The 23,825-nt window shown below is 42.6% G+C and overlaps 4 protein-coding genes across 4 annotated transcripts; 2 read left to right on the top strand and 2 right to left on the bottom strand.

Annotated features, from left to right (window-relative positions):
• Positions 1-45: 45 nt before the first annotated feature.
• Positions 46-4,760, top strand: dbr1 (debranching RNA lariats 1). The gene is made up of 9 exons (XM_026143946.2): positions 46-185; positions 838-1,178; positions 1,272-1,396; positions 1,479-1,559; positions 1,646-1,731; positions 1,827-2,051; positions 2,141-2,218; positions 2,335-2,480; positions 3,389-4,760. Exons 2-9 carry the CDS (start codon positions 982-984, stop codon positions 4,125-4,127), a joined length of 1,677 nt encoding a protein of 558 aa, XP_025999731.1. The 5' UTR covers positions 46-185; positions 838-981; the 3' UTR covers positions 4,128-4,760.
• A 981-nt stretch (positions 4,761-5,741) lies between these two features.
• rab5b (RAB5B, member RAS oncogene family) lies at positions 5,742-11,929 on the bottom strand. The gene is made up of 6 exons (XM_075410354.2): positions 11,790-11,929; positions 10,688-10,994; positions 10,424-10,575; positions 7,717-7,839; positions 6,524-6,617; positions 5,742-6,402 (listed from the first exon to the last, which is right to left on the bottom strand). The coding sequence occupies exons 2-6, from the start codon at positions 10,851-10,853 to the stop codon at positions 6,287-6,289; spliced, it is 651 nt and encodes a 216-aa protein (XP_075266469.2). The 5' UTR covers positions 10,854-10,994; positions 11,790-11,929; the 3' UTR covers positions 5,742-6,286.
• Positions 11,930-12,740: 811 nt separating this feature from the next.
• Positions 12,741-20,406, top strand: lcmt2 (leucine carboxyl methyltransferase 2). Its single transcript, XM_026143941.2, has 14 exons — positions 12,741-12,921; positions 13,521-13,645; positions 13,857-13,938; positions 14,267-14,447; positions 16,169-16,325; positions 16,478-16,667; positions 16,842-16,949; positions 18,115-18,202; positions 18,295-18,522; positions 18,608-18,844; positions 19,064-19,161; positions 19,379-19,566; positions 19,656-19,791; positions 19,982-20,406. The coding sequence occupies exons 1-14, from the start codon at positions 12,874-12,876 to the stop codon at positions 20,144-20,146; spliced, it is 2,031 nt and encodes a 676-aa protein (XP_025999726.2). The 5' UTR covers positions 12,741-12,873; the 3' UTR covers positions 20,147-20,406.
• A 1,081-nt stretch (positions 20,407-21,487) lies between these two features.
• crygs2 (crystallin, gamma S2) lies at positions 21,488-23,535 on the bottom strand. Its single transcript, XM_026144658.2, has 3 exons — positions 23,377-23,535; positions 22,878-23,120; positions 21,488-21,896 (listed from the first exon to the last, which is right to left on the bottom strand). The coding sequence occupies exons 1-3, from the start codon at positions 23,503-23,505 to the stop codon at positions 21,624-21,626; spliced, it is 645 nt and encodes a 214-aa protein (XP_026000443.1). The 5' UTR covers positions 23,506-23,535; the 3' UTR covers positions 21,488-21,623.
• Positions 23,536-23,825: the final 290 nt, after the last annotated feature.

Here is a 23,825-nt window from a genome sequence, read left to right as displayed (position 1 = left end):
GAATCTACTGCTAGTCACTAGAATTTGATGAAGAATTGCGCATGCGCTCATATTGGTAGAGGCGAGGTGGGAACATCCATTCTGTTCGTTTCTTCCACAAACATAAGCATGTTTTTTTGCACAAGTTTGCAACTTTATGGACTATAAACCGGCTCAAAATACTCGCTAATTATACCCCCAAATCTGTAAGTACTCAGTTCGTTCACTTTGCTCTTATATAACAAATTTCCTCCATATACGCTGTCGAGTTGTTTCGCTTAATTACGTAGCCTAGCTAGCTGTTGCGTGTTGTATCGTAGGACCTGAGCTTCTAGTAGCTACCCTGCTTGAGTGTGAGGATACGAAGTAGAGAATACTTTAAAGCAGCATGGGACACATTTGTCAGATTAAAAAAAAAATTAAAAGCATCGTGCAATACTTACTGCACGTATTCAAGGGCTACCCGCCGGTGCAGCGTGCATTGTAGAGTCTTTAATGTCTTAAAAAAGGTGCTAGGGTCATCTTCAGTTCGCATACCTTTCGTTTAATTTATTGTTTCTAGCTAAATGAAACATGACAGTCCAACAGGAGCTCTGCTCATACGCTAAAATTAAACGGGTGTCTACCCGATTGCTCCTGGATAGCTTTAGTCACATGGTAATTCATTAGCACTGTTTAAGATCATCCAAGACCGTATTGTAGCTTATTAAAGTCCCTTTCCACTGTGTGATTAAAAGGCAACTAAAACTATGATCCAAGAAGATGTGAAAAAAAAATAATTTACCCAACTGAAATGTATATTAGCGAAATTGTGTGTTAAGTGAAAGTAATCATCATCACCATTGTATGTCTTTACAGATTGCCAAATCATCTTTTAGGAGGCCGTGGACCTCAGCTTGACTGTGTCCACAGAGGCTAATGGTGTTTAGATGAGAACAGAAGCCATCCTTTAGTGTGAATGTGAATTTCTCTGCACGTTGTCAGATCACCTGTTTGCACAGGATGAAAATTGCAGTAGAAGGCTGTTGCCATGGGGAGCTGGACAAGATTTATGAGACAATTGAGTATCTGGAGCAGAAGGAAGGAGTGAAGGTGGACCTGCTGCTTTGCTGTGGAGACTTCCAGGCAGTGCGAAATGAGGGAGACTTGAAGTGCATGGCAGTGCCAGCCAAGTACAGAACCATGCAGACCTTTTACAAGTAAGTTCTTTGTTTATGTTGTGTTTTTGTTTGGTTTTTAAATCAAAGACACGAGTAAGGATATTTAAAACTTTATTATTGTCTGTGTTGCAGGTATTATTCTGGGGAGAAGAAGGCTCCGGTGTTTACCATTTTCATTGGAGGAAACCACGAGGCTTCCAATCACCTGCAAGAGCTCCCTTATGGAGGCTGGGTGGCACCAAACATTTATTATCTAGGTAGAGACTGACTGATTCCAAATTTGTTTGCCAGCTTGTCTGACTCGCCACAAGCCTGACCTATATAATCACCTGTCTCTAGGTTATGCTGGTGTTATTCGCTACAAAGGGATCAGAATTGGTGGCTTATCTGGTATTTTCAAATCACGTGACTACAGGAAGGGTATTTGTTTTTGTTTGTTTAGCTTTTCAAATAGTTGAGGCTCCACTGCTATGCATCATATTTACATGGAATGTTTTCATTTTAAGGCCACCATGAATTCCCTCCATATAATCCTGAAACACTTCGAAGTGCATACCACATCAGAAATATCGAGGTTTTCAAATTAAAACAGGTAAATCTCGCAAGTTCTTCCACACAACTCTAAATGTTTGTCCACTTCTTTAGCTAAATATACAATGTTAATTTTACATGATTATTTCTGCTAAGATCCAGATGCCCATAGACATTTTCATGAGCCACGACTGGCCTCGTGGAATCTACTACTATGGCAGCACGAAGGAGCTGTTACGAAAGAAGAAATTCCTTCGTCAAGAGGTGGAGTCAAACTCTCTGGGAAGTCCTGCTGCAGAGGAGCTCCTAGCTCACCTCCAGCCTAACTATTGGTTCTCTGCACATCTTCATGTGAAATTTGCTGCCATTATGCAGCATCTGGTGAGAGTGACAGTTGTTCAGTTAGAATTACTGCTGCTAATAAGGTTAAAATCGTTCTAACCATCATTTCGGTGATTTCTTCTTTTCAGCCTAAAGGTAAAAGTGCACCACGCGTAACCAAATTCCTGTCTCTGGATAAATGTTTGCCCCACAGGGAATTCTTACAGGTGGGACAACTTTTTTTTTCTTTTTTTTTTTCTTTTTTTTTTTTTTTTTTTTAATTGATATATTAGGATCAGAGTCTGGGTTAAAGTGTGTGAGCTAACACCTTTTGTTTTTTCAGATTGTGGATATTCCAGAAAGACCAGGTTCATCTGAGGGTCTTGAGTATGATCCAGAGTGGCTTGCTATTCTCAAGGCTACCAACACCCTACAGAGGACCACTCCTCACCCCTGGAATCCCCCAGAGAATAATGGCTTGCATGAACGGTACACACGTATAGACATACAAGTAACAAGGCCTGTAAAAGCAGAGTTAGGTTGTGCATGCATGATTTCAGTCTCCCAGAACTAAAACATTAGCTTGAACAAATAGCCAGTGTCATGCAACAGGGGAAAGGTCACTCTGGAAGAGAGGATCTTGCACTTAAAACAAGCTTTGCATTGTAACTTCCCTGAGCTCTAGGTGTAAAAGGAAACTCGAGCTCAGGGAAGGCCTTTTTGTGTAGGATGTTATCACCACCTGTGTTGCCTTGGTGAAATAAGCAACAAAAATAAGCTCTATGGGGAAAAACAAGTTTGATATTTGCATGTTTTGTTTGGCAGCATGTTCTCCACAAATTAATGCCACTTTTTTTTTTTTTTTTGAAGCGCAAGAAAAATGCTAATAACCAATAGGAGCACTAGAGCTAGTCACTGGAATTTTTTTTTAAACTACTCAGCTGTCTACAATGTCAAGACAGACCAAGAATGAAGTTGCTGGTGTAGCTAGTTAGACCTGTGCAAGTTAGAGAGGAAGTATGAAACTCACTGCTTCAGCTGTGGGTTTTCATTCTTTTCCTTCTTACCAAAGCCAGCAAGCAGAACTGAGTGGGGAGCAATTTGAAGTGTGTCACACTGCTTATTCATAAAAATACATTTTACATAATGAAAATAAAGCAGAAGGAAAGATTTCTCAGGACACCAATATTTGCTTAAATCAGCTCAACGCACGTTTTCAGTGAAGCCAAAACAATACTTTACATAGTGTATTTGCATCCATACTGGGAGACGGTATAGTGGAGCCTAATAATGAGCTGCCAAGTTATTGCTTCAGATGCTTGAAGCAAAGGTCATTATGACTGAGCGGTTTTTGTTCATACTTTTTTTTATAATGTTGGATTGCATACACCCATCAGGTGGGACTTCAGCGCTTCAGAAGCCGCTATGATGCAGGTGGTGGAGGATCTGAGCGGGGAGCTTGGCATTCCAGACAACTTCAGTCCAACGGTGCCATCCTACAACCCCAACAAGCCCCATCGTCAGGCTACCCCGAGCTACAACACCAACCCTCAGACGACCGAGCTTTGCGCCAAGTTGGGTCTCACAGACATCTATGCACAGGTCGGGCGGGGAGAAGATGAGGTGGCGAGAGTTCAGGGCAGTACAGGGGGAGAGGATGACGAAGATGAAGATAGTTTGGGAAGTACTGACGAGCCCAGCGAGTATCCAACCGATACTTCAGGATTGTCAGGTTCATTTAATCCAGATGAGATCACCATAGAAGACGAGTGGGAGGAGGAGGAGGAGCTGAAAGCAGAGGTGAAAGCAGACGAGCTTTTTGATGCGAAAGCAGGTGAAATCCACACACCCAGCCGTATGGTTCTACCCGAGCCCAAATGCAGCGTCTCGCCCCCTCCTCTGCCCGACCTCATGAACCTGCCACCTCCTTCCCACTCTACCCCAGCTCACGCTCAGTTTGGAGCAGACGGGGCAGGACAGGGCAGCGGCGACGATGAGGACGTCACAGCTGCGCGCATCCTAAAACGAACCAGCATTGAGAGTGGGGACGCTGGCAGCAGAGGCCCAACTCCAAGAATCAAACGCAGAAACCAGGTGATCTATACAGCAGCGGAGGATGACGAGTGTGAGGGATAGTCAGGGAGGCAGTGTAAACTTCTCCGTTAGTTTATATTCATTAATTTATGTACCTGCAGCTACTCACACGAGCTGTTCAAAGCAGAGGCATGGCTTTATTAAAATGCCCGTAAAGGTGGACTGTACACAAGCAAAGAATTTGTTTCTGGATTCAGTTTCCACAGAAATTATACCCATCAAAATGTTTCGTTGTTTAAACATGATTTTTATGTATTTTAATCCAACCAGATTTTTTAGAACACTTTCTTTTTCTGACATTGTAATTTCAAGATGATTAAAGAGGCCAGAAAGATGAGAACAGCTTTTTTTTTTTTTTTTTTTTTTAAACAGAAATAATGACTTCACAGCTTTATTGAACACTTACATACCGTAGGTGCTGATGGAAAAAGCAAGTCTTTGTTTTAATTACTTGTTATCTTACTCATACAGACCACTGAACCTACGTTAAAACACTGAACAATGACAGTGGATGTGTTTCTTGTATATAGTGAGCTGTTAGTGTTGAGAGGAACGGCACTTTTTTTTTTTTTTTTTTTAAGCCTTCCATTTGTATACTATTTGAAAATTGTCTTAATGAGAATTCAGTTTTTCTCATCAAAATGCTTGGATATGAAAATAAAGCCGAAGAAAAGATTTCTCTGGACACAGATGTGTGTTTAAATCCCACTGATTTATAACATTGATCAGAGTCCTTTAAACGATCCATTCCAGGTTCACAAGTGTGCTCTGCTGAAGTCAACAAACATTCTCAGTGAAATTAAGACAATATTTAACATACAGTGTATTCGACAGGATCTCTACATCCATACAAAGAGCCAGTACGGTATAGCCTAATGACGGGGTGCCAGGTTTTTGGTTTATGGTGCAAACCAACGTCAGGGAGTAGTCTTGCGCCTTGTCTGCAAAGCACACACTCAAAGAAAGCCCCAAACATGATTGACAGAAAGAAAACAGGGAGTAGGCACTTCTGTTTTTTTTGTGTGTATTTTTTATCTATTCTTTCCTCATTTTCTTCAGCCAAGCCTTTGACAGCCACTGAGCACACAGCTCATTCTAGTAAGGTAAAGGAAACAGTTATGCCATTTAAGCTGAACACAACATGTGCAGATATACTCCAGACCAAGGAGGTTTATTACAAGCCTCATAGTCTAAACCAAACAGGGAGGACAATGGAATTTAATCAATTCCTTGACATTTGGGAACACCATTTCCAGATGGAAAGCTATAGATGCCAATCAGAATAACGATTTAGTAACCCTGTCCATGTCATAGTTATACACTTCACATCCAGTGTATATTACTGCTGTAAAGAGCTACAGCAAGCTTATTCACACTAACTGCATGTACCTCAATCTTTCAATAAATAATTCTCAGACTTGCTGAGCTTTAGTTTCACTAATTCAGAACTTGTCAGAAGTTGAAATGTTTACTTCACGTCTTAACTTTTTGGGTTACCATTTAGACTAAATAAGGGAGGAATCAGAGATGCTGAAGCTTATCAGTCTGCAGCCAAGAGAAGTAGGAACATGGAACATTAAATAGGTACGAATTGACTTGTGTCAGACAAACTGAGCCACAGGAGGGTCGGGCAGGACAGAGAAGGGTTCAAACTCATTCCCGGGGTTCAATTCGGTATTTATTCACAGAAGGATCTTATTAGAGGGGAAAAGCAAGCAGCTGCAAGCTGGGGGGGGGTGACTGCCATCTCAACCGTTTGGCTCTTTTAATGCCTCGGCCCTTTTTTTCTCCTTTCGGGACACTCGGCAACATGTGCTGCTCAGTTTGTGCCAATCGGGGCCGTGACTGAAAATGATGCAAGGCAGAGTGAACACGAAAGAAATTTCACAATTAGTGCTAAATACTAGAACAGGCTTGCCACCATCTTCTACATTCCTCTTAATCTCAGTCTTCTCTATACCGTGTCTTTCCAAATGTGGAATCAGAGTTGTTGGTCAACAGACACGTGTGAAACGCTGTCTCTGTCCTCCATCTCTGCTTGCTTTTTTGGTTCTTCCTCTCCTCTTATTCTCTCTGCTTGAACAGGAAGATGAATGCAGAGTAAAGGCTCACCCCCTGTAAGTTGATTGAAAGAGACAAGATGGTTGTAGGGCTGTGGTGGTGTGGATGGTAGAATACAGGTGGTAGGGAGTTGTGGAAGTCTAGTTCCCTCCACAGCAGGCTCGGGTGGAATGAGCATCTGGGTCCTGCAGGTTGACTCCCCGATGTCGGGCTGCATGCGTTGGGTTTTGGGTGTCTGTTTTTGGCATCTTTTTTGCTAGATTAAAGAGGAGAGGTTTATTTAGACTGTGACAAGCATATAATTCACGAGGCAGGACTCCTGACGTCTATTAGTCTCTTCTGTGAAAGAAATTATTCTTATATAAAACAACACTCACCAATGGCCAGGAACAGCTCATTGACGTTCATGGCTGTCTTTGCAGAGGTTTCCATAAAAAGCAAACCAGTGTCTTCGGCATATGTCTGGGCTTCCTTTACCATTCAGCATATGAAAAGATCAAATTATTACACAGTATTTAAAAAACTACTAGCACAAATGCTAAAACCTGCAGATGAAAGGAACTAAACTGTTTTCCATTCACAAATCATGACTGTAATTCAGCATCACATATAAAAAAAAAGTCACATCCGACCGATTCGGACATAAGTGGTATCGTGCCATCTCTAATTTTAAGTAGCCTTAAGGAGGCATAATGGACTAATACAGTCTGAATGCTGCTTGCTAACCAAGCTTACTAGCATTAACATATAATTTTGTCCTTGGTTCTGCTCCACATATAATGATTTTGAAAACAAACCAAACACAGCATAGTGTAGTGTAAGCCAGAATGTAAGGTTTGTAATACGGATTCCCAAACCAGTGGATGGCGAGTACCCTTTTATATACAGTTTACCATTCTAAACTAAAATTGGATGGCTCCTCTTATTGAGCTCAGTTCTTGGTGTCATGGAGACCACCTTCCTCTGATATTCTGCTCCATGCTGACATCACTGTTACAAAGCCACTTTCAGCTACTCTCCTGTCACAAGAGGTTGCCACAGTGTGTAGCTCCAACAGAAGCTTCTATATGTACAGGCATATACAGTACATCCCAAAGGTGTTCTAGTGGATTCAGACAATAGAAGTGTGGCTGTACCGGGATCCAAAAGGTCAGTGACAGCACTTACACATTCAAACCATAGCTAACTAGTATTGTGGGCCAAAGTCAGACCAGAAAGCATTCCCCACAGTATTAAAATCCAACCGTAGTAGCCTACACTGCTGCAACAAGCATGGTTGGGTTTTTTTATTCATGCTGTGAGATAATTAAAGCAAAAGATTCACTGGGGACTATTTTGTTAGTTATGAATTGCAAGTGTGTTCCCTTTGCAGCCACATATTTCTGCTTTAGGCTAGCAGTTACAGCTAACGGCTTCAAGGCTGAAGATGTGAATCTTAATAGTCTGTCAGCTCCAACAACTGTGGCCTCTGACCTCTTTCATTAACAAGGTGCTTCTATCCATAGGACTGCTTCTGTCTTCAGGAAGTAAATTGGTTATGATTTAATTTGGACCAACAGGGGTGCGTTACCTCATACTCCACCAGTCTCTTCTCGGCCAGGTCAGCCTTGTTTCCAGCCAGGGCAATAACAATGTTAGGACTGGCCTGCCTCTGCAGCTCCTTCACCCAGGCCTTGGCTCTCTCAAACGTCTCCTGCACAAACACAGAACCAAGGTCAGATAAACTACCATGGAGATACCAAGCAAATATGATGAGATTAACTTTTCACCTTTGAGCTGATGCAAATAATGGAGCTGGGCAGTATAATGTAATAACTTCTTTCAAAAGTGCGACATTCAAATGAAACGTCAGTAAGTTCAAAGCCTCTGTGTTGGAAGCATGACTGAGGTACTGACAGAAAAAAAGTTACTTGTTAAAATGTAAAAGTCTGAAGACACAGTATGTGTTAAAAAATAATTTTAAAAAAAAATCAATGTCTTGATTATAATATGGGTAAGTACAGAATCAGTTAATTTCAATAAAAGAACTAGGTGAACCCAAAGTCACAGCTAACGTTGGAGATGTGTGACATCAAAAATGTTTTCCATTTATGCTTTGATAGATTTCAGAATTGCTATTTACTAGAGGTGGGAATCACCATACATCCTACGATACGATATTATCACAATACTTAACGCACGATACGATATTATTGCAATTTTTTAAAATATTTTGCGATATTCAGATTCTGTACATAAAGGTAAACTTTATCAATATTCATTTTATCTAATATCAAAGTCTCGCACTCAGTCTTTCTCTCATTTCAGTCAGTTTTATTGTTGACAAACTGAACGGTTAAACACGGTTAAAGTTAAACACATTTGGACAGTGAAGGAATGTCAGGATTCTTGCTCAGAAAAAGGATCAACATGCTCTGAAGTCAGAGCACAAAAACTTTTTTTGTAACAAAATATCGATTTCTGCTGTCCCTGTATCGATACATTATTAGCAAACAAAATATCACGATACTACACAGTATCGATTTTTTCCCCCACCCCTACTATTTACACAAATATGCATGACTGTAGATAACAACCATTAAAAGTTTGCAAAACCTGATTCAAAGCAGCGTGTTTGGGCTGCACTTATGAAAACACATTTGAAATAAAAGACAGCTGATATTCCTACTTGGGAAGTGGAATTTCTACAGCACTTTCCTTCTCCTGCTCAGAGTCCCCAGGATTTTCTTTACTTGTATTTGCATAGTCTAACACAGACAGTCAGGCTAAGTAATCCCACAAAGGTGGTCATCGGCCTGATTAGTCCATCCAAGAAGGAGGTGTGTGTCGCTTACAGCACAAACCAGTTGCAACATGGACAGGTCCCGGGAGATGTTTTACAAATAAAAGAGCAAATTTTAACGTCTCTCTATATTCTCTTTTTCTGCCTTCCCTTTCCCCATCACCACCAGAACCAGTTAGGAAACTATGGGCATCTGCCTAAAGCATGGTTCTGTACGAGATCTGTTCCTGTTTAAACTGAGTTTTTCCTCCCTGCTGTCACCAAGTACTTGCTCAATGGATATTATCATCCTTGTGCACTGTTATTGTGAATGAGTGTTGTATACATAAAATCTAATTTAATAAACATAAAAAATATGAAGTGGTCGAACATATAATACATGTTGAATGTAATATATTTGTTGTGACACATGATTTGAGTGGTCATAAAAATAAAAACTCCATTAAGGAAAGCTGGTAAAACATTTCGACTGTCACTTCATAGACCTTACAGTATCAGTGGCCATCATGACAACACAAGAAGATCAGACTCAAACTGTGAGTACACAGACACGGGAAGAAGCTGCTAACGCCACACAGAAAGGCCCAGCCAGACGGTGGATTTACACTGTCACACAGGACAAATATAAAAACATGTTGTAAACCATTAAGTAGATCAAAACGCAAATTTGTGTTTCAACATCAGCCAGTACACAAACTGGATGCAAGGTTCAAAGTTTCTATCATTCACGTTGCGCTCAAGAATCTTTATTCCTTGTTGAAGCTTCACACTGGGCTTAGGGGCTCTTCCAGGAATGGTGACACTATTTCCCAGAGACATTCATCAGTAGGTGGTGGTTTTGCATTTGCCAAATGTCTTATCTTGAATATACAGATGTGAAGCACAAGCTACCATGGCGATTTAACTCAGTACCACCTTCATAATTCAAAACCCAGGGGTTCAATTCAATTCAATTTTATTTATACAGCGCCAAATCACAACAACAGTCGCCTCGAGGCGTTTTATATTGTACAGTAGATCCTACAATAATAGATACAGAGAAAAATCCAACGATCATAGAGAATATAACTTCAGGTGAACCCTGAAGTTCACCTGAAGTTATCCTCCAACTCTAGCTCTGGGATCATGGGAGCTGGAGATTGAACCACCATCCTTCCAGTTATCAGATGGCCTACTCTACCTTCATAGTCAAACCTAACTTCCTGAATTTCAATGATACCAAATATATCCATGTCTAATGATGTAGAGAATGTGGGACGACAAAAAAAAAAGAGGAAAGGAAAGAACTCGAGGAGTTTCCAGGTTAATACTGATATTAGGCTGTCGGAGACATTTACGCTTTTCTACAACTGTCTTTCAGTGAGAATCTTTACATGATTGATTTAGGTAAATGAATTGTGAATGTTGAAAAATACCTATCGGCAGCAGTCCGACATTTTAGAACAAATATCAGTGCAGCCAAGACCAACTGAAATTAGGAAATATTTCTACGTACCGGCTTGGTGATGTCAAAGACAACAATAGCAGCCTGAGCGCCACGATAGTACATGGGAGCCAGGCTGTGGTATCGCTCCTGTCCTGCAGTGTCCCAGATCTCAAACTTCACTGTGGTATCATCAAGACACACCGACTGTGCCAGGAATGCAGCTGGACATAAAAAAGAAGCATGAGAGATCATTATGGGGTTCTTAAATCCACCCCCCCCCCCCCCCCCCCCCCCCCAATCAATCACCTGATTAGGAGTTCTCCCAGTTCTTACCTCCTATAGTGGTCTCTTGGAACTCATCAAACTGCCCTTTGACAAAACGCAGCACCAAACTGGACTTGCCCACAGCCATGTCCCCCAGCAGCACCAACTTGAACTGGCAAATCTTGGTCTGCGTTAGTGTGCCGTTGGAGCGGCCTCCGCTCCCTCTGGAGCTCATACTGACCAGAGACAGCAGGGGGGCTGGGCCTCCTCCCTCAGTGGAGACAGGTGCTTTTGGTCACTTGTGCTGCTTCCCAAAACAGACCGAGAGTCACGTCTCACTGACGACGTCTTGACCTCTGTTCTAGTCGTGTTTGGTCTGTGTGAAAAAGCCAGAAGACTTTTATTTCGGTTCAAGATTACACACTGTCTGCCCTATATACACACACATATCCTTCTTCCTCAAGGTAACAAATCTTCTCCCGGCGGATCCATACTTTCTAAAGATTAGAAGTTTTCTATGCGATCAAGCACAAGTTTTAATTGCGACTGTAATGTCTCACGTGTACTACCTCTCAATGTGATCACGCCTTACCTCATGAAACGGAAATCCAAGCCGATCCAGAAATAAGTTCTAAAGATTTAAGCCTCATAGGAGGGATGGAGGTCTCGCATACAATCCAGCACCTGTTTAAATCCTAACTGCATTGCACAATATGTACCAACCTTCACATGCTGCTGCGTTCACTGAATAAGAGATGTGTGGGGAGAATAGCGGCCCATTTGATCTGGAGTTTACTGGGGATGCTGCGCTTCTAATTGCTCTCTCCCACCTCAGACACTCGACGCTAACAACCCCCCTCCCCCCGGCACTGCAGCACTTTCTCCATTTGAAACATTAACCTCAGCACCCCGCTGACACGCGTCAGGACAAGAGAGCAGACGGATGACATCCTGGCGTACTCGTGTTGAGGCAACTCCCACAATGACTGTTATCAGATCAGCAACCCTTATCTCGGGTTATGTGCTAGCGGGACAGCGATCCGAGCATTCGGTTCGGACGACACAAAACTGAAACAAAGCCTCGCATTTCGACGCCCAAAGAAACACAGCCGTTCCAGCCGAGCGTATAAGTAACACAGAGGTACTGAGAGGAAAACATAAGTCTATTTACCGTGTATAGTGTCGTTTCAGCCGTGCGGGTAGCGCTGACTTAACTGTTGACAATTTGGCTATCAGCTGGTGAAAGAAAAAAATGTTAACGCTTCCTGGAAATTGGCGCATGCGCACTGAGTGCCGCATTGTCAATTCTGGGAAGAAAAGAAGAGCCGCATATCCTTTGATTTTTTTTCACTCGTCTTTATATGGTACTTTTTAAAAATACAAATTTAGATCAATTATAAGAGTCACAGAACACAAGTTCGACGAACAAAATACCGCGCACAGTAAGAATGACAAATTCATAGAAATGATTCATTCTCAGAAAACACATCACCCCCTCTGGAAACGTTCTTTCTCGTCTGCTTATATTTTTTCCGATCTTTAAAATGTATTCTAGGAAACGTAGACGGGGTTATTGTAGTGAATTCTTTGGGTAATATATTGGCAACCTTCTAGAAGCTCCTCTGAAGGTTATTATTTTTGATAACCTCTAAGGAGCGTTACCTAAAGTTAATATTTAAATTTAAATATATATATACATAGTTTAAAAAAAAAACCTGGTAAATGGTTTCACAAACAATAGAATTCCGGAATGTCCATTTAAAAAAAGAGACTAAACTTTTTATCATTGTACGAATGCACAAAGCATTGTATAATTTAATTATTGCCTTTATTTTCGACAAAGATTTAAATCCTTTTTTGAAAATAGAAAAATATGGCAGTCATTGATAATATTAACCCGAGGCTTTTAGCTTTTAGTCAAATTTTAATGTTTTAATGGCGACAAAAGTTGCTCAATAACTAGCAGATAATCATAATAATCGAGGCACAGACACCAACACATTTCCTGTTGGTGTCTGAATGGAGTTTCAGTGATTAGCCGCGTGGTTTTCTGATGCAGCCTCCGGGCTGCAGGGGGCGCCGGAGAAATCCTGGGAAATATCTCGGAAGTCAATACCACGTGAAGGATGTTTGACTTGTTTTCACCGGTGCACTGCTGTGCAGGCACACAAATGTGTCGGTCTGTTTTTATTTAAGACATTGTGGGAAACGTGGAGGTGTTTCATTGTGACGTTATGCGATAACTTGCCGTCACTATGCCAGCAACAAACAGAAAAGCGCAGAAGAAGGGGAGGGACACCGCCGTAAGTGTTGTTTCACTATTCACAGTACTTAACAGTATTATGTGTAAACACACCACTGTTTACTTTAGCTCTACTATATTATGAAGTACACGATGTCAATTATATTGCTGCTGATGGTTGAACCACAATATTGCGGTTGTATTCAAAAAATATTAGATGTGTAAGAAGATATTAAAAATGAGCTCAGTCTCTGTCTATTACAGCACTACATGCCAGATGGTTACTAGTACATATGTAATAGAATAAGATGTATCACAGTACAGCTCTGTGTGTTTCTTGAACCCTAGACTAGCTTTGCATGATTCACAGTTAAAAATAAGTCATATTTACCTAAAACTTTAGGGACTTCTCATGCATGCGCTAACCTCATTATTTGAATCTGTGGCCATGTTTAATTTGAGAATCCACCCCTGTAACAGTAGTCTCATTGCACATGTGCATACTTTAAAATGATGATATGAGTATATGCAACATTTGTATGTATATGTGACATCCTTCAATGGAAGGATAAGAAAGAAGATCATTAAAGGTCTTAAAAAGTCTTGCACTGTGTTTTGGGAGATTTATTTCTGCTGGTTCTTTGTTGTTCCTTAAAACAGGTGCAGGGAACCAATGACAGCAGTGTGGTGAGCAAAGTGTCTGCTGCAGCACAGGGCTACTTCAATGACGCCTTCCTTCAACACTTTGTGTGCAAAGTGGCCAGGAGAGCGCCGCTTATCAACAGGTCAGATATTGTTTTCTCTTCTTTCATGCACCTCGGATGTATGTGGTGATGGTTTACTCTATAAACAAAATTTATACAGTAAGCAGCAGCAATAGAATTACTCTCATGTGCAGGGGAGGTGATGCACACCACATGTATGTATGTATGTAGCTGGCAGGGGGTACTGGGTAAAAATGTCTTGTGTAAATTAAAGTTTCTTTGGATGTTTCAGGGGCTATTATGTGCGCTGGAAAGCTGTGGACCACTGTGTGAGGAAATTCCTTCAGATTACAGAAAAATGCCCTGAAAGACAGGTAAGCTGTCAGCGTATCGTCCAATCAGTCTTTCTGGAAGCAGGTCACTTGTAATCATGTAATACCTCTTGGCACTTACTAGAGCAGTTATTTTAAATCATTATCCAGAGTAGTGGTCATTTCACTGATCAAAGGAAAACAAAAAGTGTCTATAGAATCTGAGTCAAATATGATTTAAAAATGCTCAACGTTCACTGACTTAATGTTTAAAAAGCTTTTTCTCTTTAAGGCTGCCATCATCTTCCATGTTACCAAATGTTCCCATCTTTTGTATAGGTTTCCATTCCGATTGGTGTCTTTATTTTTCAACCTCACTTCCCTGGTTTAGATCTTGTCTTTGGGTGCGGGCTTCGACTCTTTGTATTTCCGCCTACGTGGAGATGGAGCTCTGAGCGGGGCTGTTGTGTTTGAGGTAGATTTTCCTGATGTCTCTCAGCGCAAGGCTGCCCTCATCACTTCTAATATAACACTAAGGGGGATGATAGACTCCCAGTCACCGTCACTTACAGGTTTGTCTTTTTTTTCTTGGTAGTGGTTTAAAAAAATTATTTGTCAGGTAAAAGATGTACAGTGGGGCAAAAAAGTATTTAGTCAGCCACCGATTGTGCAAGTTCCCCCACTTAAAATGATGACAGAGGTCAGTAATTTGCACCAGAGGTACACTTCAACTGTGAGAGACAGAATGTGAAAAAAAATCCATGAATTCACATGGTAGGATTTGTAAAGAATTTATTCGAAAATTAGGGTGGAAAATAAGTATTTGGTCACCTCAAACAAGGAAGATCTCTGGCTCTCACAGACCTGTAACGTCTTCTGTAAGAAGCTTTTCTGTCCCCCACTCGTTACCTGTATGAATGGCACCTGTTTGAACTCATCATCTGTATAAAAGACACCTGTCCACAGCCTCAAACAGTCAGACTCCAAACGCCGCCATGGCCAAGACCAAAGAGCTTTCGAAGGACACCAGGAAAAGTATTGTAGACCTGCACCAGACTGGGAAGAGTGAATCTACAATAGGCAAGCAGCTTGGTGTGAAAAAATCAACTGTGGGAGCAATCATCAGAAAATGGAAGACATACAAGACCACTGATAATCTCCCTCGATCTGGGGCTCCACGCAAGATCTCATCCCGTGGGGTCAAAATGATCATGAGAACGGTGAGCAAAGATCCCAGAACCACACGGGGGGACCTGGTGAATGACCTGCAGAGAGCTGGGACCAAAGTAACAAAGGTCACCATCAGTAACACACTACAACGGCAGGGAATCAAATCCCGCAGTGCCAGACGTGTTCCGCTGCTGAAGCCAGTGCATGTCCAGGCCCGTCTGAAGTTTGCCAGAGAGCACATGGATGATACAGCAGAGGATTGGGAGAATGTCATGTGGTCAGATGAAACCAAAGTAGAACTTTTTGGTATAAACTCAACTCGTCGTGTTTGGAGGAAGAAGAATACTGAGTTGCATCCCAAGAACACCATACCTACTGTGAAGCATGGGGGTGGAAACATCATGCTATGGGGCTGTTTTTCTGCCAAGGGGACAGGACGACTGATCCGTGTTAAGGACAGAATGAATGGGGCCATGTATCGTGAGATTTTGAGCCAAAACCTCCTTCCATCAGTGAGAACTTTGAAGATGAAACGAGGCTGGGTCTTCCAACATGACAATGATCCAAAACACACCGCCCGGGCAACAAAGGAGTGGCTCCGTAAGAAGCATTTGAAAGTCCTGGAGTGGCCTAGCCAGTCTCCAGACCTCAACCCCATAGAAAATCTGTGGCGGGAGTTGAAAGTCCGTGTTGCTCGGCGACAGCCCCAAAACATCACTGCTCTCGAGAAGATCTGCATGGAGGAATGGGCCAAAATACCAGCTACTGTGTGTGCAAACCTGGTAAAGACCTATAGTAAACGTTTGACCTCTGTTATTGCCAACAAAGGTTATGTTACAAAGTATTGAGTTGTATTTTTGTTATTGACCAAATACTTATTTTCCACCCTGATTTACGAATAAATTCTTTACAAATCCTACCATGTGGATTCATGGATTTTTTTTTTTCACATTCTGTCTCTCACAGTTGAAGTGTACCTCTGATGCAAATTACTGACCTCTGTCATCATTTTAGGTGGGGGGAACTTGCACAATCGGTGGCTGACTAAATACTTTTTTGCCCCACTGTAAGAGGTTAGTATGGCATAGTTTAGTTTGGTGAATGGCTGCTTGTGTTTCTTCAGGACCTGTCTATGTGTCCAGCAGTCAGTACCGTCTGTTAGGAGTGGATGTTAGAGAGGAGTCCAAGGTGGAAGAGGCTCTGCGTGTAGCTGGGCTGGACTGGGCTGCCCCTACCCTGATTCTTTCTGAAGTGGTGCTCACCTACATGGAAACACAATGGTGCAGTAATGTATAAAATGTGAACTAGAGATGAATTTGCATACACTTGGGCGTGTAACGCTAGTTAGATGATGGCAATATGTAGCAAAAACTGAGAATTTATGATCAAAGCAAATCACATTTAAAGCCGTTGGATGTTGTGTGTCTTTCAGGTCTGATGCCATCATTGGTTGGGCAGCAAAGCTCCTGCCACAGTCTCTCTTTGTTATGTATGAGCAGATCCATCCGCACGATCCCTTTGGTCAGATCATGCAGGAGCATTTCCAGAAACTCAATTCAACTCTGCATGCACTTCGACAATACCCAGACACCGCCGCACAAAGGCACCGCTTCCTGGACAAGGTCAATACACAACCTATACACAAGACACTTCCTGTATCTTTTCACTTCTTTGAACAAGCACAATACCTCAGACCCAGGTACCAATTGAATAAAAAAAAAAAACACAGTTGAGGCATATTCAAAACGTCCCTGTTCCTCCTGTGAAGGTTAAATATATGGTGTCTTTGTCTCCAGGGCTGGGAAGAGTGCGTGTGCCTGGATATAAATAATTTCCTCTTCGGGCTGGTCCCTGAGGAGGAGAGATGCAGATTGGAGAGCCTGGAGCCTTTTGATGAATATGAGGTCAGCTGGGTCTCAAGTCAAGTCAAGTCAAGTCAACTTTATTTGTCAATTCTGCCACATGTACAGGACATACACAGAATAGAAATTGCGTTACTCTCAAACCCTAGTGATTAGAAAAATGCAAATAAAATAATTAAAAAGTAAAAATTTAAATAAATACAATACAATTTTACGTATAACAAAAAAAAAGCTATGCAATATACAATATACAATATTCAAGTAAGAAGGCATAGTGGTGCAAAATAGGCAAATAGTGCAAATGGGGATTTAGTAGTGTACGGTAAGAGATAGTGTAACAACAAAGTCTTATGAGGTCCAATGCTTAAGCAGTCCAATGCTCCACAAAGTGACTGGAGCAGGCCAGTGAGTGCGTCAGAGAGTGAGTGTGTGTGTGTGTGTGACAGAGTTCAGTGAGACCGTGGTGGAGAAGAGGGGAGAGGGGGGCAGAATCGGGAATCTCAGCATTGCATCTTCTATAAAAGTGTGCACTACTGATCAGAAGAGCTCACTTGATTTGGTTTGGATGACACGTTTTGTCATTTATCACTAAACCGCTGCCGAAAGTTTATTTATTGTTGTGACCTTTAGAAAACCTCTTTTCCAATTAATGTTAGTACAGCTGAAAACCACAGTGCTTATTCAAGAAGCGATCTGTGTTTGTAGTTGAGTGTCAGCCTCTGTGGGGAGGAGTGCACACAATGAAGATGTTAGGATTATTTGACTCTACAGTTTCCAACTATGAGGGGAGAGTGTGTCCAGTCTGGCCCACTCTCTGTGGTTTTTGGGAACCGTTATGGACGGCATGCTGGAGCAATGGTTCATTCTTTCACCTCACCATAGAATGCTCTAGTTTTGAACCCGGGCACTTTCACACTGGCTTCACTCTGCACACCTGAAAGCTACACCCGTCTTTTATTTTGTCTCTCACGTACCACTTACTTTTTACCTTCATCATTTGTAATATAAGTATCTTTGAACCTGCTATTAAACAAAGAGTAAAACAGTCAACACAGTAGCTAACATCAGAATCATTCAATGATTGTAGAAGAAGAGCTTTATGGAAAAGTTACAAATGAACTTCATAAAATTTGGTGTTAGTTCAAATAAAGAAGATATACCGGAACAACTACATTCTACCACTGACTCCTCACCTGTCTGCTCTCAGGAGTGGCACCAAAAATGTTCCCATTACTTCATCCTTACTGCATCTCGAGGCTCTTTGATGGCGCAGGCTTTACTCCCTCGAGCTCCAGGTAGCTTTCACTTTTCACTCCTCGACTTGACACTAACAAGCATTTGAAATGGGACGTTCTGTATGCATGTTGAAGTTGTGTTGTTGCTTTAGAATCTCCTGTGCCATCTGTTGGCCCTTCTTGGAGCACAACAGCCCTGAGTGTTCGGACCACACCGGTATGCGTGGAGGGGCTGGGGATGGCTTCTGCGTCAGTGAGGCCAGGGTGGGTCCTGCTAACAGGAGGCTCCAGCAGAGGAGGCAGAAGAGCAGCGATCAGACTCCTGCTCAGAGAACAGGAAGGCTGGAGGTCCGTCAGTGTGGAGCCATCAGCAGATGTTGGTGAGGGTTTTTTTTTTCTTTGGGGGAGGGGCAGCCGGTCTTGATTTAGCCAGGAAAAGTTAGTAATTTTCCCTTCTTATCCCAGGTGTGCGACTTTACCACACAGTTACCCCTATACCTGGAGTGGGTGCTGTGGTATTTGGAGGTCGCTCCTCTCCACTCAACCCGGTCAGAAGCCTTTTCAAAATGACCTTTAGCCTCTGTGGTGCTCTGGAGTCAGGGGGCCAAGATGCACCGAAGCTTTGTATGGAGGAGATGATGTGTACAGGCAGTCCACCACCGCCAAGATGGAGGCACTCTGCTACCCTAACCAGACACAGAGGTGAGGGAAAACAGGAAGTCTTGTAGGATCCTTTTGCCTCACACTTTCTTTTTTTCCCTCTTCCTGTTTGTAGCTTTTTCTTTCTTTTTCTCTTTTTTCATTCCATTTGTTCTTTTGCTTTATGCTTTTCTCACATCTTTGCTTCGCCTTCTCTCTGCCAGTCTTTTATCCCATCCCTGCTTTTTCGTTACACACTGACTCCCTGTCACATCTCTGCAGGCAGAGAGTTTGTGTTTGTGTTTGGTGGAAAGAACCAATCAGGGGCCGTTTTGGGTGACGGATACTTCCTGAGTGTCGACCAGCAGCACTGGACTGAGGTTTGCTTGTTGTTACAATTTTAAACCCAGATTCTTAATGTTGCACGCACAAGTTTATTATCACATCACACAGGGCCCGTATGCATATAAACCTCCACATATTAGATATGTAAGGTATATTTTGAAGGAGTCATTTAGTAGATTTCAAGAATACAAGTATGGAGCAAGAACATAACGTGCACATGACTCATACATGACCACTGGGTGTCATTTACAGATCCCAGTGGAGGGCGTAGCACCAGAGGCTCGTCACTCTCACTCTGCATGCTCATATAAAGGTGGTGGTGTGGTGTTTGGAGGGCTGAGCAGAGCAGGAGTGCCCCTGGATGACACGGTAATCCTGACACCAACTGAAAGAGGCTTCTGCTGGGAGAGAATAGATGTACAGCCCCCTCCTGTACCCAGGTCTGTTGTGCCTCAGACACCATAACCAAACTCCAAGTTTCTGCTAAAGAAACTCTTTGATGAGATTTCCATTGTGTGCTTCGTTTTAGATACTCTCACTGTGCCCATGTGTGTGGTGAGAAGCTGGTTGTGGTAGGTGGAGTCTGGCTGCATTCAGACGGCGTGCCAGGCGTTGTTGTGATCAACATCACCACGTGCAGCAGTATGGAGTACAGTCTGGACACGGTTAGTGATCATTTATTGCACTTATAGTTATTCTAAAGGAAATCTAGCACCAACCAATGTTCTTCATCGACCTCAGGCCTTAAAGCCTCCAGGTTTGTTGCTTAAAAACTAGCACTGTTCCACTTCTGTGAGGAAAAGCAGAACTGAATTATCCGATGTTAATTACTAATGTATGTCCTGTCATGTGTAGACCTCAGTGCCCTGGCCTCTGATGCTCCACTCATTTTGCTCTGAGATGACGGACTCAGAAGATCCAGAGCTGCTCTTGATAGGTGGAGGAGGAAACTGTTTCTCTTTTGGGACTCACTGGAACCCTCAGCCTGTCACTGTGGACCTCAAACTCATGCTGGGCTGAATCAGCCTTGAGTATTTCCAAAATAAAGTACCAAAAGGTGGACTTATGTCAAGTCTGTTGAAGGGTCCAGACAAGTGCCTGCTTCTTATTGTAATTTTCATAATTATATAAGAAAACCTCTTATATTGACCGAGCAGCAACCTCCAGGGTGCCGAAGCAGAAGTGCCCGAAACTGTAGTTCCTCTAGTGGCCACTCGAGGCAGAGACTCCCATATTATAATGTTCAACTTTACAGCAGAAATAAACATTTCTACAACCTGTTCCGGAGATATGTTTTGTCTTTATAACTTATTTCTTCCTTTAACTATACAGACCCCTTATATAATTTAAGGGGTTTCAAGGCTGTGGCTGTGACTGACTTGCCCATAGCTGCTAGCTGTCAACAAGGTGTCAGCCCAACTAATTCCAGTCTTTGCCTTGAGAAGCCTTTTCAGTGCACTTATACTTGAAAGTGGACTTATGTCAAGTCTTTATCCTGTCTTCCTTCTCTCACCCCAACTGGTCACAGCAGATGGCCCCGCCCCTCCCTGAGCCTGGTTCTGCCGGAGGTTTCTTCCTGTTAAAAGGGAGTTTTTGCTTCCCACTGTCGCCAAAGTGCTTTCTCATAGGGGGTCATATGATTGTTGGGTTTTTCTCTGTATCTATTATTGTACGATCTACTGTGCAATATAAAGCGCTGTGAGGCGACTGTTGTTGTGATTTGGCGCTGTATAAATAAAATTGAATTGAAATATAATACGACTTTAACAGCCTGCTAGAAGTTTATTTTTTATATATTGCTGAAATTAGCAAGTTTCAACAGTTTGATAGATTGGTATGAAGTGATGATCTCCTACTGGGCAGACTCGAGGCTACACTAGCTCTATACTCCGCCTAATGGTACAAACCTCTGTGACACAGAATTCCAGCCGAAATTTGAATTTGAAAACTTGAATGGACGGGTGGGTTTTTAAACTATAACTTTCACCACCAGGTGGCAGCATTTCATCAGTGGATGCTTGAAATGTTTTTAGATGTTTCCCGTTTTGTTTTTGTTTGTTTGTTTGTTTGTTTGTTTTTTGTCTATCATTTTAAATAAATTGTGTTGTTAAATAACGGTTGGAGAGATTTGCCGTGACAGCGTGTCCCACCTGTCGCAGGGCGAGAGGCAGGGTATATTTGGACAGGCCACCAGTCTGTCAGAGGGTTAACTCACAGAGGCACAGAAAGCTGAGACTCAAACCCAAGACCTTCTTGCTGTGAGGTAACTGTGTTAACCACCGTTGTGCAGTTAGGAGGGAATAAACTTTAGTTATGTGCTAAAATGGTTCAAAACATGCATGGAAATAATCCACAGAAAGATTATTGTGCTTACTTGGCAGGTTTTATTTTTGAGACCTTAGTTCAAAATCGCAAACATAGTTGATGAAGGTTATAATTAAATTTTTAACTCATAATGCCCAGACAGTCTTCTTGATATTTTTGGATGGAGTTTAAATTATTCAGTGAAGCGCCTAAAAGACTGGACAGCAGGACTGGCAGCACCCCAATCCCCAGGCTTGCGGTATTCTCCCTTCTCCAAGAAGTACTGACGTCCACGGTAGTTGGAGTGCTCGTAGAAAACCCACCAACCATCGTAGACCTTACAGGAGTTGACCTCCCTCCAGCGGAACTTTTCCAGAAGTGAGGGGCAGTCCTCTGTGGCCTCCAGGGCCTGGCCGCCAAAGTCTGCCTTCTCATAAAGCTGCATCTTGTACTGGGTCCCACTGGTCTGGAAAGTGAGGGAGGGAGAAAGGAGGTGAAGATGGAGGTTAGTGCAGGGAAAAGAAAGGGAAAGGGAGGATACAATGAGATTAGAATTAGAATCTAATTGGAAAATTCGTACACTACATGTACACCTAGTTTGAAGTTTGTCAGATACAGTGTGGCAGTTTAGAGAAAAGCTAATCCAAATTATTGATTATTTTTAAAATTGTAGTTCATTAGTTTCATTTGTCTTTGCTTGTGTTTAATGATGCTGTCACCTCTCAGCCGGTCACAGCACATGGCTGTCTCTCCCTAAGCCTGAGCTCTCTTTCTATTGGAAGCACGTTTCTTTTCCCCACAGTCGCCACGTGCTGCTCATAGTGGGATCATCTGACTCTTGGGGTTCACTTTAATATAAAGTTAGTTTATTGTCTTGCTAGCTGCAAGTAAAATAACAAACAAGTATCTGAGTGTATAATTTGCCTCTCGATGATCATGGTAAACTAGTCTGTTGAAGGACTGTATACTCGGTATATTTGCCATAATCAGTGAGATACCTTACATTAATCAATCCTTCATTGTTTGCAGTGTGCTCACTGTTTTGTGCCTTTATAAATAGAACCAAACTGTACACACGCATTTACTAACTGCATTGATTTAAAGAGGCTGCAGGCTGTGGGTCAGCTGGACCAAAGCCTGCTCATACAAAGAGACTGATGTCACGCTGGTCTCCATCGACACAGCACTGCGGTAGCATGAACATGACTGGATGTCATCTCTCACATAGTAAATGCTTTTTTGGGATGCCCTGAGCCCGCTGTGCCTTCAGTCTTTTAAGATATTCAAAAATTAGACTCCACACCTGTGGAGAACATTGTGAAGACTTCAGCTCTTTGTCATTGAGCGTGCAGTCTGTGCTCACAGTGCACAGTCAATAACAAATGACAGACAGGCTAAAAAAATGTGCACCTGCAGCAGAGCAGCATGCAGGCAACGCCTGACTTACAAAGTGGATCATCTTGCAGGAACTGAGGTGGTCGTTCAGTCCCATCCAGCGCTGATACTCTGGGTACTCCCCCCTGCTCAAGACATATTGGTAGCCCATGTAGTTTGGTCTCTCGTACACCACCCAGGCTCCACTCTCCACCCGGATGGAGTTGCAGCGGCTCAGGTAGGTGTGAAAATCTGAGCAGTCACTGTCGCACTCATAGCGACGGCCCTGGAAGTTCTTGTCCTCGTAGAAGACGATCTGAGGGGGGAACGCATAACAGTCTCAGTGCTCGTCCACCTTTCACATTTGCTCTGTTAGGCAGTCTAAAGCCTGGTCCCTGTCTGAAAGCTCAGACATTTTAAAGCAAAGCCACTGTTAACGGCTGCTCAAACAAGCAGTGAGGCTTTAATTTACAACAGAGTATAAGGAAACAACATCTGCAGCAAACCTCTGTACTCTCCCACATGCACTTTTGAACCCGCACATTAAAACTAAACTCTTTGCATTGACTCACCCTGCCCATCTTGGATATATTGTGTGGGATAGCCTTGGTGATGATGAGTGATGGTGATGCTTCCCCCTGAGGTCTTGATGTTGCACTGGCCTTTGAGCAAGTGCCTTTTATATGCCCGCTTTCCCACATTTATGAACAGCAACAGTGGAGGCAAAAGGGGAACAATCGCTTTGTCATGAAAATGAGATCCAAAAATTGAGTCAGTGATTCTAGTGCTATTCAGTTTTTCCAGAAAAGCGAGGAAGGATTACGGCATAATGGCCAGGCGTGGGTAAGCGTCCATTGACCCCACTACTCTACTGGCTGGGTCCAGTGCCCACCGTTACACATGCCAGCTCCACCAGCTTGCTCCCACCTGGCAAGGACCTGCCAACTCATGACTTATTGCTTTTTTGGATGGATCCACATGAAGCAGTGGTGAAAGTATTCACATCTAATAAGTAAAAATG

This window comes from Astatotilapia calliptera, chromosome 16 (assembly GCF_964374335.1).
Source record: "Astatotilapia calliptera chromosome 16, fAstCal68.1, whole genome shotgun sequence".
Classification (NCBI taxonomy): domain Eukaryota; kingdom Metazoa; phylum Chordata; class Actinopteri; order Cichliformes; family Cichlidae; genus Astatotilapia; species Astatotilapia calliptera.
The sequence above is the reverse complement of the archived record's forward strand: the minus strand, read 5'-3'. Positions and strand labels throughout refer to the sequence as shown.

Bases quoted from the DNA above. Each gene is read 5' to 3' on its own strand.
- crygs2 (XM_026144658.2), bottom strand. From the start codon at position 23,505: ATGTGGGAAAGCGGGCATATAAAAGGCACTTGCTCAAAGGCCAGTGCA. The intron at 23,121-23,376 runs GTGAGTCAATGC...TTCCCCCCTCAG, and splicing joins ATATATCCAAGATGGGCAGG to ATCGTCTTCTACGAGGACAA. The intron at 21,897-22,877 runs GTAAGTCAGGCG...CTCACTTTCCAG, and splicing joins CCTGCAAGATGATCCACTTT to ACCAGTGGGACCCAGTACAA.
- dbr1 (XM_026143946.2), top strand. From the start codon at position 982: ATGAAAATTGCAGTAGAAGGCTGTTGCCATGGGGAGCTGGACAAGATT. The intron at 1,560-1,645 runs GTATTTGTTTTT...TTTCATTTTAAG, and splicing joins ATCACGTGACTACAGGAAGG to GCCACCATGAATTCCCTCCA. The intron at 2,052-2,140 runs GTGAGAGTGACA...TCTTCTTTTCAG, and splicing joins CTGCCATTATGCAGCATCTG to CCTAAAGGTAAAAGTGCACC.
- lcmt2 (XM_026143941.2), top strand. From the start codon at position 12,874: ATGCCAGCAACAAACAGAAAAGCGCAGAAGAAGGGGAGGGACACCGCC. The intron at 16,326-16,477 runs GTGCAGTAATGT...TGTGTCTTTCAG, and splicing joins ACCTACATGGAAACACAATG to GTCTGATGCCATCATTGGTT. The intron at 19,162-19,378 runs GTTTGCTTGTTG...TGTCATTTACAG, and splicing joins ACCAGCAGCACTGGACTGAG to ATCCCAGTGGAGGGCGTAGC.
- rab5b (XM_075410354.2), bottom strand. From the start codon at position 10,853: ATGAGCTCCAGAGGGAGCGGAGGCCGCTCCAACGGCACACTAACGCAG. The intron at 10,576-10,687 runs GTAAGAACTGGG...TTTTATGTCCAG, and splicing joins CCAAGAGACCACTATAGGAG to CTGCATTCCTGGCACAGTCG. The intron at 6,618-7,716 runs GTAACGCACCCC...TGAATGGTAAAG, and splicing joins AGAGACTGGTGGAGTATGAG to GAAGCCCAGACATATGCCGA.